The sequence below is a fragment of the Podarcis pityusensis genome (genome assembly GCF_964106645.2).
Source record: "Podarcis pityusensis genome assembly, chromosome: 8".
Taxonomy (NCBI): Eukaryota; Metazoa; Chordata; class Lepidosauria; order Squamata; family Lacertidae; genus Podarcis; species Podarcis pityusensis.
In genome coordinates this window covers 17,190,318-17,204,836 of record NC_138033.1, presented here as the reverse complement: position 1 = coordinate 17,204,836, position 14,519 = coordinate 17,190,318, and the positions used below count along the sequence as shown (strand labels likewise).

The 14,519-nt window shown below is 50.2% G+C and overlaps 1 protein-coding gene and 1 long non-coding RNA gene across 11 annotated transcripts in view; one reads left to right on the top strand and one right to left on the bottom strand.

Moving 5' to 3' along the window:
* The window catches only part of MAG (myelin associated glycoprotein), a 77,794-nt gene that overhangs the window by 10,938 nt on the left and 52,337 nt on the right, over nt 1-14,519 (bottom strand). For all 10 annotated transcript variants that reach the window (XM_081018818.1, XM_081018820.1, XM_081018822.1 and 7 more), the window contains 6 exons: nt 10,873-11,241; nt 7,943-8,239; nt 6,702-6,959; nt 5,793-6,053; nt 4,108-4,395; nt 2,546-2,642 (listed from right to left, as the gene is read on the bottom strand). In XM_081018818.1, coding sequence (XP_080874944.1) covers nt 2,546-2,642; nt 4,108-4,395; nt 5,793-6,053; nt 6,702-6,959; nt 7,943-8,239; nt 10,873-11,241 — 1,570 coding nt within the window. The remainder of the gene's footprint in view (nt 1-2,545; nt 2,643-4,107; nt 4,396-5,792; nt 6,054-6,701; nt 6,960-7,942; nt 8,240-10,872; nt 11,242-14,519) is intronic.
* LOC308484587 overlaps nt 12,946-14,519 on the top strand; it is a 241,250-nt gene continuing 239,676 nt past the window's right edge. Inside the window, exon 1 of the long non-coding RNA XR_013990015.1 lies at nt 12,946-14,384. This is a non-coding gene — a long non-coding RNA (uncharacterized lncRNA). The remainder of the gene's footprint in view (nt 14,385-14,519) is intronic.

The window sequence follows — 14,519 nt, the reverse complement described above, 5'->3', positions numbered from 1 at the left end:
CAGTAGGGCTGTGCTTACATCCTTATGTGTTTTAATGGAAGTTGAGTGGCAAACTTTGCCCCTCGCCCCACTCTCCAGAGGTGAATGTGCAAAACAGTGACGTGCCGCTCAATACATGAACTCCATTCAGTGGACGGTCTTGCAGGAGCAAACCACAAGGCATGCGAAACCTCTGCCTGCGGTGTTTGAGATGCGATGGCGGTTTCACACATCCCAGGACATCTGCAGAGACTTTAGTCGTGGGCTCGGAGATCATGCAAAGCCACTGTTTGCACAAACCATGAATAGAGAGAACCTGCCCTGTCTCGTCAGAGCTGAAGGCTCAGCGGAAGCTGCCTGCAGCAGCAAAACTTACTGATTCACAGCAGGCTGGGCCAGGCCTGTCAGCACCCTGGATATAGTCAGACTATCCTCCACCAGGGCTAGGGCCTTTTCAGTGATGGCTCCGACCTGGTGGAATGCTCTGTCCCATGAGACTAGGGCCCTTCAGGATTTAACTTCCTTCCGTTGTGCCTGTAAGACAGAGCTATTCCACCTGGCCTTTAATTTGAATTCAGCCTGATCTTTTATTTCCCTTCTCTTCCCTCCCCCTCCCCTTTTATGATGATCACCAGCTCTGAGACCCCACAGCTAATTCTCTCCTGGCCTCCTCACTGGCCCAAGTAGGACCAATTCAGCCAGCTAGCGCTGGGGATTATCTAATGCTTATTTCCCCTAAATTGATTTTTGAATTTTATTGTCATTCATGTTTTTATACTGTATTTTATGCTACTTTTATAATCATGTGTTTTAAATTTGTTGTTAGCCGCCCTGAGCCCGGTTTTTGAACTGGGAAGGGCGGGGTATAAATAATAATAATAATTATTATATAGCTCTGTAGCCAATGCTGGCTGGAGCATTCTTACTTGTGCAAGAGGAGCAGCAGCCTCTGTAGGATGCAAGTGCCTTCGGAGGCCTTATGGAAGGGCCATCGCTCAGTGGTGGAGCATTTAGAAGGTCCCACAGCATCTCCCAGGACAGTGGAGAAGGCTCCCTGTCTGAAACCCTAGAGCAGTGGTGCCCAAACGTTTTTCAAGGAGGGCCAGATTTGATGAAGTGAAGGGCCGTGAGGGCCAACCAAAGTTGTTGCGCTTTTTTTAGGATTGAAATTGTTGAGCTTTTTTTTTTAAGGGTTGAAGTTGTTGAGGGGTTTTTTGAGGATTTTACCCCATAAACTGCCGAAGGGGCCGGATTAGGCCGCCGAAACGGACTTTGGACATGTCTGTGGTAGAGCCTTTGGCCAACAAGGGAATCAAAGGTGTGCTAAAGGTGGGAAAGGAGATTGCAGAGGAGCTGAACGGATTATTTGCATCTGTCTTCAGAGCAGAAGACTTGCAAGTAACATAAAAGTAATAAGGTGAAACAGGAGAGATGTGAGCCGGGAAGAGAGACGGAAGGGCCCGGCCAGGCAGTGACTCACCTTGCAGGCGGTGCGCCATCCCTTTGGCCCAGGCGAGGCGGCGAGGCTCGGCGACCTCCTCGCCCGTCTCCTCGTGAGGGAAACGCGGCGTCGGGGCACCTCCGGCGGAGCAAGGCCGCTGGCCTTCGCCTTCCCCTCCGCCTTCTTCCTTTTCGCCGTGCCGCCCGCGCCTCCGCTGCCTCCCGCTCTCGGCAGGCCCTCCCGAGCGTCGGGCGTCGGGCTCCGAGGGCGAAGGCGCCTCTCCTCGGCCCCACTCCACCACGCCCATCTGCAGCACGGGCCCCGCCGCCACGCTCCCGCCAGCCACCCTGGCCGCTTCGCCCGCCTCCTCCTCGGGCTCGAAGCCCGGGTTGTCCCGGCTCCAGGCCTGCCTCAAGCAAGACGAGAGCGGCGGTGACGGCGAGCAAGATGAAGGAGGAGGAGGAGGAGAAGCGCCGACGACGACTCTGCCGCCGCCGCTGCTGCCCGGCGGGTCCCGCAGCCGCCCCAGCTCCAGATGCTCCAGGCCGCCGGGAGGGCAAAGTCCCGCCATGGCCCCCCGACCCTGGACGAAGGCCGCCGCCGCCTCAGAAATTTTCTCTCAGGCCGGCCGAGTAACGGCGGGGGAAGGGAGCGCCTTCGCTTTCTCCACCGCCCGCCTTCCAGCCCGTCATCCCCGCCCACAGCGCGCCGCCTCGCAGGGGGAAGCGGGCAGGCCGGGCTGGCGGCTACACGGGCCACATGACGAGGTCTGGCAGGCCAGATTCGGCCCGCGGACCTTGTGTTTGACACCCGTGCCCTAGAGAGTCCCTGCCAGTCAGAGTAATGCTAAGCTAGATGGACACAATATAAAGCAGATTTCTAGGTTCCTATGGTCAAACGGTCATTGGCTGATTTTGTAGCCATTGGCTCCAGGAGCATGGCTGCAGTGAGGGAGGGAGGGAGGGAGTATGTTTTCTGTGTTTGGTGCAAAACAGGGGAAACAAGGCCCTGGTTCTGGTGATGTTTTCCCAGATTTGAATTTGGATCTGGATTTCTTACAGGAAGAAAATGAAGCGATATGAAGGAGGGAGGGCTTGAGTTCACCCCCACCACAAAAAAACTTACTTTTTCCTGGTCTGGCTGACATAACACACGACCGCTATGAGGATGGCAAAGGCTACCACCGCTCCAACAGGCCCCACTTTTGCCCACATCAGACTATCTGGAAAATTAAAAAAAGAGAGAGAAATGCACAGGATTGGCAAGATAGCGCTCTGGTCTCAGCAGAGCAGGGGCAAATGCAGCCCTCTAGGCCTCTCTAGATGGTCCTTAGGACTAACTCCCCCCACCCCCCGCCACAGGCTATAACCTCTTCCTCAGTCGTCACCTACCTCCCAAGGCTATGCCCCTCCCTGGCCCTGCTTTGCCCCCTTCTGCTTGGCTGAAATGTGTGGAACCTGCGGGACATTATTGCAGACAAGCCAACAATTCATGTTTCGCCGTATAGACGCATGGAGGGGCTGAATCTCACAGAGCTACTTGTGAAATTGGCTAGAGAACTCTGTGAGATCACTTCCTTTGTCTGCCTTGGCAGGAATCTGAAACACTACATACCGTATTTTGCACTCTATAAGATGCACCAGACCATAAGACGCACCTAGTTTTTGGAGAAGGAAAACAAGAAAAGAAATAGTCTGAATCCCAGAAGCCAGAACAGCAAGAGGGATCACTGCTTTCGCTGCGCAGCAATCCCTCTTGCTGTTCTGGCTTCTGCGAAAACAACGCAAAGCCTCTTCAGGGCAGGGGGAACGTTCCTCCTGCTGCCCTGAGGAGACTTGGCGCAGCTATCCCAGAAGCCAGAACAGCAAGAGGGATTGTTGCTGTTCTGGCTTCTGGGATAGCTGCGTAGCCTTCATTCACTCCATAAGACACACACACATTTCCCCTTACTTTTTAGGAGGGAAAAAGTGCGTCTTATAGAGCGAAAAATATGGTACTTCCTTCCTGCCTGGGCGCATCTCTCTTCTTTCACCATGCCTCCAAGCTGACCACACGTGCATATCTGAGCTCTGCAGCTCAGGCACCATTTTTGAACTTACATTTTGTACTTTTGTAACTTAGATACTAGTTATAAACCTGCCTTCATTTTGCTACTGCAACTGCTGCTTCAAGACCTAGATTATGTAAGTAAATACTACTTTTACTTCTTCACAAAAGCTATGTGGAATCATAGAACTGTAGTGTTGCAAGGGACCACCAGACTCATCCAGCCCAGCCCCCGGCAATGCAGGAATCTTTTGCCCAACGTTGGGCTTGAACCCACAACCATGAGATGAAGAGTCTCATGCTCTACTGGCTGAGTCATCCAGCAGCTAGAAGTGTGTGATGGTTGTTTTTAAGTGGGTGAAAAGGGGTAATATGAGGGAAAATCCAGTCTGCCTTAAAGCATCCTGGATTATTGTTTCTAGAAGGTTAAATCAATCTTGTCTTTGCTTCCAAGTTTAAATTGCAAAGGATGGTATTCTGCTGATCTCAATCATGTGAGCAAGGAAGGACAATAACTAAACAATAGGTCCCCTCCTGGTGTCTAAATCCATTCCCACAGCGCCACCCCTGGACAAGATTGGTATGAGCCTCGTGAGAGCTGTAGGAACCAAGGTGGGGCAGTTGCCTGGAAGGGCCCTCACTGGAGTGGTGGAACTGCAGCTGCTGGTTCCTGGTGCCGTAGAAGTTCCTGGCTGAGCAGACAATGTAAAGCTGGGAGTCCACCTCCCTCTGCAAGGTCAGGATGCTGGTGACAATGTAGCCGGTCTTCTGCGAGTACACAAACTCCCGGTCGGTCTCGTTCACTGTCACGTTGCGCGTGGGGAGCTCAAAGGTGATCACAGCCTCTGGGTTGGATTTGGCCGCACAGATGCACTTCACAGTGTCCCGGGCAGCTGTGCACTTGGAGTCCGAAAGGATAAGGGGAGCAACTGCAGAGAGAGAGAGAGAGAGAGAGAGAGAGAGAGGGAATGCTTCTTCACACAGTGAATTGTTAATCTACGGAACCTACTCCCACAGGAGACAGCAATTGCCACCCAGTTGGATGGCTTTAAAAGAGGACTGGAAGAGAAAGCTATCAATAGCTACTAATCATGATGGCTAAGCTCTGCCTTCACTGTTGGAGCATAGCTGTCAACCGTCCCTTATTTGGTGGGAAACTCCCTTATCCCAGCGCCGTGTCCTGCTGCTGTCCCTTATTGATGATGTCCCTTAAATTTCCCGGGTTTCATGCTCGCCCGGCTTGGGAGGGAAGCAGCAGCTCGGGGTCCTCCACCGCGCGCGAGAGTGTGCGCTGGCGCCGTCGTCCTGGTGTGAGGCGTTCCATCGGCCCTTCCCCGCCCAAGAGAGGGGGGGAAGGAGAGACACTCTTGCCCATGCCGCCCGCGAGCCCGGAGGCAGCAGCTGAGGAGGCGGCCTGAGGGAGGAGGAAGAGGAGGGGATGGGGAGGGATGCAGAAAGGCAGCGCTTCATGCCGGATTGACAGCATCTGTCAATCCAACAATGTACGTAACTCTTTTCAATAGCAAAATCCCTTATTTTTGCTGCTGATCCCTTATTTTCGAGGCTGCTGGTCCCTTATTTTCAAATCTGTAAGTTGACAGCTATGTGTTGGAGGCAGCCTTGCTTCTGAATACTGGAAACTGCAAGAGGGAGGAGTGCTCTTGTGCTGGAGTCCTGCTTGCAGAATTCCCATAAGCATCTGCTTGGCCACTGTGAGAACAGGACACTGGACTAGACGGGCCACTGGTTTGGCCCAGCAGGCACTTCTTATGTCCTTGTGAAAGAGGTGGAGGTGCAACAGCAGATTAGTCCCGTTATTTTGCCGGACTGCACATGCTCTTTTGGATGGGTGGGGGGCCCACAAGCAAAAGCCTGTGTCAGAACACCAGGGGCTGTCCTATGGTGGCACAGACATGCTTTGGTAATGGGCCAGCTGTAATGACCACCTGCAGTCAAGACTCAGGAGTCAGAGACTGCAGAGTCTCCAGCAAAGGCATTGGACAGGGAACTAGACCAGCATCAAGGCTCTGAAACTGCTACTAGAGACTGGGAGACCTCCGAGCCAGAGGTTGACAGATGTGAGCCCCCAGAAGAACTTGGTCAGAGCTGCTGACATCAGACCAGAATATGGTGGTGGCCCTACAGCTAGGCAGAATGAGGCAGCTGAGGCTTGGGGGCTGATATGGGGCGAGGCAGGAGAGTGGAATGAATAATTCTGCTTGCAAGAGCAGAAGTCCACTGAGCAAATGAGATGCCACAGTTGGATACCACCCAAAACACATTTATGTCCCACAAGAGTTTCTGGGGGCCCCAGGCGAGTGCTCACATTCAACGGTGAGGTTGAAGGCAGTGCTGCGCTGGCCAAACTGGTTCTCTGCCGTGCACCAGTATTCCCCGTCGTCCTCGTGCGTCACAGACTCAAACTCCAGAGCCACTTGGTTCTGGTAGACGCCCATGGCCATGGGCTTCTTGTCCTTGAAGATGGTGATCATGGGCTCAGGGTTGCTTTGTGAGCTGCACAGGATGGTGACCGGCTCTCCCTCGACGGCCACCACAGAGGCGTTCACCACAGGCTTCCAAGGGGCATCTGGGAGGGGGAAACACCAAAAGCCGTCTTTTCCACCATGGAACACATAGTAAAAATATTAAGTGCTGTATTTTCCTGTGTATAAGACTAGGCTTCCCCCCTAAAAAATAATGTCAAAAATTAGGGGGTGTCTTATACTCTGGGCCATCTCCCCCCATTTTCTTAAATCTGAGTCCCCCAAAATAGGGGGTGTCTTATACATGGGGGCGTCTTATAGACAGAAAAATACAGTATATTACAACTATAATGTATTTATCATATGTATTTTGCTATTTTATAAAATAATTATATTTAGCTATATATATATGGCAGTTAATGAAGTTTGGTGTGTATGTGTTCTGAAAACCCCTAATAATAATAATAATAATAATAATAATAATAATAATAATTTATTATTTATACCCCGCCCATCTGGCTGGGTTTCCCCAGCCACTCTGGGCGGTTTCCAAAACAATATTAAAATACTGTAATACATCAACTGCTTTTTTTTCATTGTGGAGAAGTGGTATAGAAACATTCAGAATAAATAAAAGACTTGAGGTCCAGATGCCTGAAAGCGAGCATCTCATTTCCTGCTGCAAAGTTTGCACTGCAGGCTTCTCCTCCCGCCCCTGAATTGGCCTCAGGGCTTCAGGACTGGCTACTTACACAGCACAGCCAAGGCCAGGGAATGGTTGTCCTTGCCATAAATGTTCTCAGCCGCGCAAGTATAGATGCCGTCCTGCAGGTGGGTGATGTTGTCCAGATGGAGCGTGAGGCTTCCCGCCATGTCCTCGTGCAGAATTTCATCTTCTCGGAGCCACGAGATCAAGGCCATGGGGCTGCTGTCCACGGAGCACACCAGCACCACGTGCGAGCCCTGAATGACCTCCACGGAGGAGTTTGCCTGCAGAATCCGGGGCGGGTCTGTGGAAGCAAGCCAAAAAGAGATCAGCCTCAGGGAGATGCTCTGGTTTCTCCGTGCAGTAACCATGGCTATCTACACCATGTATTTAAAGCACACGACTTCCCCCAATGATTCATGGGAATGGTAGTTTTCCCATCCCTGGATGGCAATTCCCAGCACCCTGAGCGAACTACAGTTCCCAGGATTATCTGGGGAAAGTCATGTGCATTGGATGTGCTTTCCATCTACGGTGTGGGTCTACCAAGGTTGGTTTATGGGCTTCGAAGGACATTAAAGACTCCCAGTGTAGAAGCAACCCAACAGGCCCTCCCTCATTGCAGAACATGGGGACTTGATGTTCATTGAGCAAACATCCCTGGTTCCAGAGATCCTCCAGAGGCAAAATGTGGTGAGAGCCCATGTGTTGTAGCAGTTATAGTGCCAACTGGGGCCTAGGAGACCTGGGTTCAACCCCCCCCCCACCTCCCCAAAGCCCACTGGGTGACCTTGGGCCAGCTAGTATCTCACAGCCAAAACTTTTTTGCGCCTAAAGAAAGCACAAAATGGTGTCCCCGCCCCCAGGCTAGGGAAAAACGGGTGAGTGAAGATCTACATCAGGAACAAAAGCAGAATGAAGATCTACATTGGAAACAAGGGTGGCGGGAGACCACCACCACCTCCTCTTTGCCAAGAAGCAGTTGCGGAGGTGTCATTGCAGGGAGCTGCCAAGACGGCAGCAGATCCGGCCTCCAAGGAGTGCAACAAAAGAGACCACTGTTTAGCACAGCAGTGGTAGCAACAGCGGGCAATGCGTTCCTCGAAGGCCGGATCTGCTGCCCCTGTGGATGCTGCCGCCTGAGGCAGTTGTTTCCCCTTGCCTCATAGGTGGGCCGGCCCTGGTTGCTGTGAGGATAAAAAGAACAGGCCTGTTCTCCACCTTGAGACCTAGGGAGATGAACGTATCGAGTCACGAAGCGACAGCCGCTTAGGAACCCCGACTCACATTTGACATGCAAGGTAGTAAACCCATCAAACTCAAAAGTGGTGTTGGAGTAGGTGACTTTGCAGCCCAGCTCGTGCCCGTGGTTCTCGCGCGACGGCATGAATTTGAGCAGGGAGACGAGGGACCAGGTGCCGCCTTCCTCTTCCACCTGTGCGTAGACTGAGTGCTCGGCCAGGTTCTCGTGGTTCATCCACGTGATGATGGGCTTCATGTCAGGGCAGTTATCCGGCACCACACAGCGCAGCTCCACCTCAGTCCCTTCCACCACTTCTGGGGGGCTCACAATGGTGGGTTTGTCTGTGGGGGGTTGAAAAGAGACACCAATGGGAAATAATATACAGTGAAGTGAAAAGGATGTTTAAAAGAACATTTGTAAAAAAAAAGAAAAAAAAGAAAGAAGCCTTTCTCTTGGGAATTATAGTGATAGGTAAAGGTAAAGGGACCCCTGACCATTAGGTCCAGTCGTGGCCGACTCTGCGGTTGCGGCGCTCATCTTGCTTTATTGGCCGAGGGAGCCAGCGTACAGCTTCTGGGTCATGTGGCCAGCATGACTAAGTTGCTTCTGGCAAACCAGAGCAGCGCACGGAAACACTGTTTACCTTCCTGCCGGAGTGGTACTTATTTATCTACTTGCACTTCGATGTGCTTTCAAACTGCTAGGTTGGCAGGAGCAGGGACCAAGCAGCGGGAGCTCACCCTATCGTGGGGATTCATAGAATCATAGAGTTGGAAGAGACCACAAGGGCCATCGAGTCCAGCCCCCTGCCAAGCAGGAAACACCATCAGAGCACTCCTGACATATGGTTGTCAAGCCTCTGCTTAAAGACCTCCAAAGAAGGAGACTCCACCACACTCCTTGGCAGCAAATTCCACTGTCGAACAGCTCTTACTGTCAGGAAGTTCTTCCTAATGTTTAGGTGGAATCTTCTTTCTTGTAGTTTGGATCCATTGCTCCGTAACCACTTCTCTGGAGCAGCAGAAAACAACCTTTCTCCCTCCTCTATGTGACATCCTTTTATATATTTGAACATGGCTATCATATCACCCCTTAACCTCCTCTTCTCCAGGCTATACATGCCCAGCTCCCTTAGCCGTTCCTCATAAGGCATCGTTTCCAGGCCTTTGACCATTTTGGTTGCCCTCCTCTGGACACGTTCCAGTTTGTCAGTGTCCTTCTTGAACTGTGGTGCCCAGAACTGGACACAGTACTCCAGGTGAGGTCTGACCAGAGCAGAATACAGTGGCACTATTACTTCCCTTGATCTAGATGCTATACTCCTATTGATGAGGCCCAGAATTGCATTGGCTTTTTTAGCTGCTGCATCACACTGTTGGCTCATGTCAAGTTTGTGGTCAACCAAGACTCCTAGATTCGAACCGCCGACCTTCTGATCAGCAAGTTCTAGGCTCTGTGATAGAACTACCTAAATTGCATAGAAATTTATTTATGTATGTGACTACAGCGGCAAGAATGTTACTTGCCCAAAAATGGGAAGAAGAAGAAGTAGTAGTCCCAGAAAAGGAAGAATGGATACAAAAACTTATGGAATATGCAGAAATGGCGAAACTTACCGGAAGAGTAAAATCAAGATAACAAACTTTTTATAAAAGAATGGAAATGGTTTATTGAATATTTACAGATAAATTGTAAACAGATAAAAACACTGGCAGGATTATTGTTACAACCTGCAGCTATATAAGAGTATATATTTAAAGAAGATAAAAAAAATGAGTAAGTTAAATTCATATGGATATGCGGAAGATATTAAAAATAAATTTAAGGAACCGCAGAAAGAGGGGGAAGGAAGTCAAGTTTTAAAATGTCAAAATGATTGTAAAATCAGTGAAATGTATATATCTGAAAAGTATAAATGAAGTTTAAAAAAAGAAAAGAAAAGAAAAGGGAAACCAACAGTGGAGGCTGGTCTGCAGGGGCGAATGGGGCACTGCCCCACCAGCCTCAGCCTTGCTTCCTCTGAGCCTTCCTGCTTACAACCTGCTTACAACCAGACAAGCTCCTCCTCCCACATCTCAGTGCTCCCCTTGAAGAACTCAGGGGGGGTGCACACTGTCAGGGACTGGGCAGAGGAGGAATGGTGGAGACCGTCTCCCCTTCCTGACCCTTCCAGGGAGGAGGAAGAGGAAGACAGTCTAGAATGACAACAGGGGTTTGAGGGAGGTTGCAGCTCAGAGGCAGATGAGGAAAAAAGTTGGGAAATCACGGGACAGCCGGAACAACACCCAGCTGACACGTTGTCATTAGAAAGCATCCCAGACCCTCCATCTTGCGAGCCTTAAAAGTAGGAGAGCAAAGAGCTTGAAGGCAGAGGGCACGTAGCAGCACCCATAGAAATGGGAAATGGGAGAGGCAGAGGGTGGAGATTCACTTGGGAGAACACCATTATCCAAGAGGCTGGGTTCTATAGCCTCTCTTTGTAAAGACTGAAATGAAAAAGGACAGTAAGAAACTTTCCCTTGTCTTTATATTTTCCTGGGCAACCAGCTGGGGGCTGCTGACAGCATCCCGACACACCTAGACACCAATCTAGTGTCTAGGCAGATATTTTCAGGCCTGTGCTCTATGGAGCAGTTGCAGCTACAAGGGACAGCTCCTCCTCCACCGGTTTATGTACCTTCCCCTGATGGGCTGTATGCATGCAGCCGGAGACTATGCCTGCATGACAACTTCCCCTGCTCCTCCCATTTCACTCTCCTCCTGGTTCTGGGAGACAGTGGTGTAGGAGAGGAGGGGGAAGCACCTGGCCCTTCACTTGCATGACTTGCCTCTCTCTGGGCTGGTTCAGAGGCATGTCAGCACACACAAGAAGCACTGTCTAGCAGAGATGTAAAGTCTTTGTTCAATAAAATGGCGCACAAAGTCCCCCTCCCCCAGAAAAAGGGAATTAGAGCAGGCCTGGCTTGGTACTCACTGATGATCTCCAGGTTGCAGTGCTCAGGGTACGTGTACTGATTGTATCCTCCCAAGTCCCCGCGGAAGTAGTATTTGCCGGTGAGCTCGGGGCTGAGGCGGGAGATTTGCAGCGTGCAGTTGCGGAAGTTCAGCTCTCCCAGCAGGCGGGTGCGCCCCAAGTAGCTCTCGTGGACAATGTTGGTGCGGGATTTGTAGACCACAGGCGGGTAGTTCTTGGGGTAAGGGCTGTTGAAGTACCAGATGCCATGCACGGCTGACGGGCGCAGCTCGTCGGGGTAGCTGAAGCGGCAAGGGATGACGACGCAGGTGCCCTCAAAGGCGGACATGTGCTCGGGCATCCAGGCACTCCATGGACCAGCCAGGACCCCTGTGAGAGAGAGACGCAGAGGAAGCCATGAAGAGAAGGCCACCTCTCTCCTCCTCTGTTTTGTACGTCTTTCGGGCATGCTCCCCTGCACGTCCTGCTTTCAAGGCTAAACCGCTGCTGCAGCACCGTAAGCCTCTATTCCTACCTATAGCAGCCTTGTTTCCACTTGCTTATACTGTTTATACATACATAGCATTTAGGAAGCTTCTCTAGACCAAGGCCACATTCACACCATACATTTAAAGCAGTGCCATATCACTCTGAACAGTTGCAGCTTCCCTCAAAGGATTCTGGGAGCTGTAGTTTGTTAAAGGTGCTGAGCGTTGTTGGGAGTCACCTGTTCCCATCGCAGAGCGACAAGTTTCCAGAGTTTCTTTGAAGAGGGATTGACAGCTTTTGGTGGGTAATAGGGGTCTCTTAAGAACTCTCAGCAACCATAACAAACTGCAGCTCCCAGAATTCTTTGGGGGAAGCCATGCATGTTTAAAGTGGTAGCATAACGCTTTAAATATATGGTGCAAACATGGCCTATCTCAGGGATGGGGAAGTTGTGGCCCAGAAGGCTACAAATCCCATTCATCCAGATCACTGGCCATCGTGGCTGGGAATGATGGGAGTCAGAGTCCAGCAACTACTGGAAAGCTGCAGGTTCCCCATCCCTGATCTGTCTAGCTTCGGACTGTCTACACCAGCGTCTCCCAACCTGGCGCCCTCCTGGTGTTTGGGACAACAGCTCCCATAATCTCCGATGGTTGGCAGTGATGGCTGGGCTTGATAAGAGTCCAAAACACCTGGAAGGTGGCAGGTTGGGAAAGTCTGGTGTATATGAATGAGCAGAGGCTCTCCAGGCTTTTGGAGAAGAGCCTTCCCCAGCCCTATCCAGAGATGATGGGAATTGAACGTGCATGCAAATCATATCCCCTACTGGGCCCAAAAAGGCTTCCTTTGATTTTTATGTGCCTTGAAGAGAAATTTCTCTGTTTGGAAGCAGAATCTACAAGTAAAGGAAGGCAATTTTCTATCACCTGAAGAGGAGCTTTACTTTTTGAGGCAAATGCTCAGTCACTTCAGCTGATTCTCTCTCTTCTTTTAACTATAACACCACCTAAAATTAATCTCCATCTTTGCTCAAATAAAGATTGCTATGTCTCTCTCTCTCTCTCTCTCTCTCTCTCTCTCTCTCTCTCTCTCTCTCTCTGCCTAGCATGTTTTGCTTAATGCTGGAGACAGGTCTAGATAACTGTTTCCAAAAATGGGGGTTCAGGTATTGCTTCCTTGTCCCAGAATTATAGGCAAAACCTACAATTTGTAGCAGCACCTAAGGAAGACTAAGGGCACCTCCAGACTGTGGCTATTTTGCAGGTGGGATTCAGTTGCATACCGGCAAAGTTAGGCTGCGCAACGGAAGTGGATTTGGCACTCCTGCGCAACAAATCCGCTTCTGTAAAAAAAATCGAACTTTTTGCGGTAAGGAAAGTGCCAGGGAAATGCACTGGAAAGTGTGGGAAAGCAATCGCTTGACACGACGTCTTATAACCTGCCCACAAACAAAACGAATGCTCAAATAAGCAAGCCAACAAAGCATAACCTCCCCACAAACTTTGTGCAAAGAAATCAGAATGAATAAACAAACTGCAGTAGCAGCTGGTGGCGTGCGGTGACACTGCTCACCTAACCTCCTGACAACTGAGTCTCTGTACAGGGAGAGGCAGTGGGGAGATCAGCATGATGCAAACATACTGGTAGGAGTTCTGCATTGGCTCCACTGGTGCATGTGCACTGCACTAACTTCCTCGCCGCCTCTCTCTCCAAGTAAACCTCAGTTGCTGGGAGGTCAGGTAAGCGCCAGCAGCCCAATACACCGTCCGCTACTGACAGATTGCTTGGAAGGAACTGTATCCAAACAAGCTAGCTACCTTCATTTTGAGACTGATGTAGTAGATACAGACCTTATAGTAGGGTTGCCATACATCCGGAATTTCCCAGACATAGCCAGGATTCGGCCATCAGAAACAGTGTCCGGGTGGAAATTGCTAAAAATGTCCATGAAAATCCAGACGTATGGCAGCCCATGTCGGAAATGTAGACTTTGGTGAATTTCCTTAAAAATAGCTCAACAACTTTGGCCAAAACTGGAAAAAGCCCAATGACTTTGCAAAAAAACAACAACACCTCAAAAACTTTTGTGTCCAGATTTTCACTTTTTGAAATATGACAACCCTACAGTGTCTAGGCTATTTGGGGGAAAATCTTTTTTAATTCCCTCCCTCTTCTCTCCTGCTGTATATAACATCCAGCCCAGTGAAGAGTTTTGGAGAACTTGAAAGCCTGTTCTTGTTACTGTGTGGTGTTTTGACTGGTCCTATAAAGGCATTCAATGTCCAACTGTGGGAATTTTGATTTCCCTCCTCCGCTTTTCCTGGATCAACACAGCTTCCTTTGCTTTTCATAGCAAACGAGGCTATGGGTAATGGCCAAAAGAACAAAAAAAGGTGAAAATTAATTCCATCACTCGGCAGAGATCTGTCTGGATCTACCTACACAATGTTGGAGTGAGGGGGAGAAAAGGAAAGGGCCTATAAGGAAAACAACAAGCTCCCTGCTGGCTTTCTTCCAACTTAGTCAAATAACACAGTCGCTCCTTAGTAGACTTCTAAACAGGGTAGCTGAGGGGGCTGTCACATAAGGTAGGTGAGCCAGGACCTTCAATCGCTGTACACAATCTGGAGTAGGCATGTACTGCTATGATCCAGTCTCTGCTATGATCTCAGGGTTGAATAAGGGCAGGGATTCAGAGAGAGAGAAGAAGCTGCCCTGTGAGCAAACCCTGGATGCTCATACTAACTCAGTAGCATGGGCACTTGAGGAGCTCATAATATGAGCACCTATTCAGCCCAAGGAGATTGTGTTGCCCCACCTCTGACCTCCACTCAGAAGCCCTAGTGGAACCACAGTATCCTCCTGCTTCATCAGAGCCACTGCCTGTTAAAGCAGGCTGGGGATTTTTTAACTGAGGCGGCTCCTCTGGCTGAAGGCAGACGCAGCTACTTAGGACACTGACGTCCACCTCCAAGGGCCTTCTGGCAGTTCCCTCACTGCGAGAAGTGAGGTTACAGGGAACCAGGCAGAGGGCCTTCTCAGTAGTGGTGCCTGCTTTGTGGAATGCCCTCCCATCAGATTTTAAGGAAATAAACTACTATCTGACTTTTAGAAGACATCTGAAGGCAGCCCTGTTTAGGGAAGTTTTTAATGTTTGATGTTTTATTGTGTTTTTAATA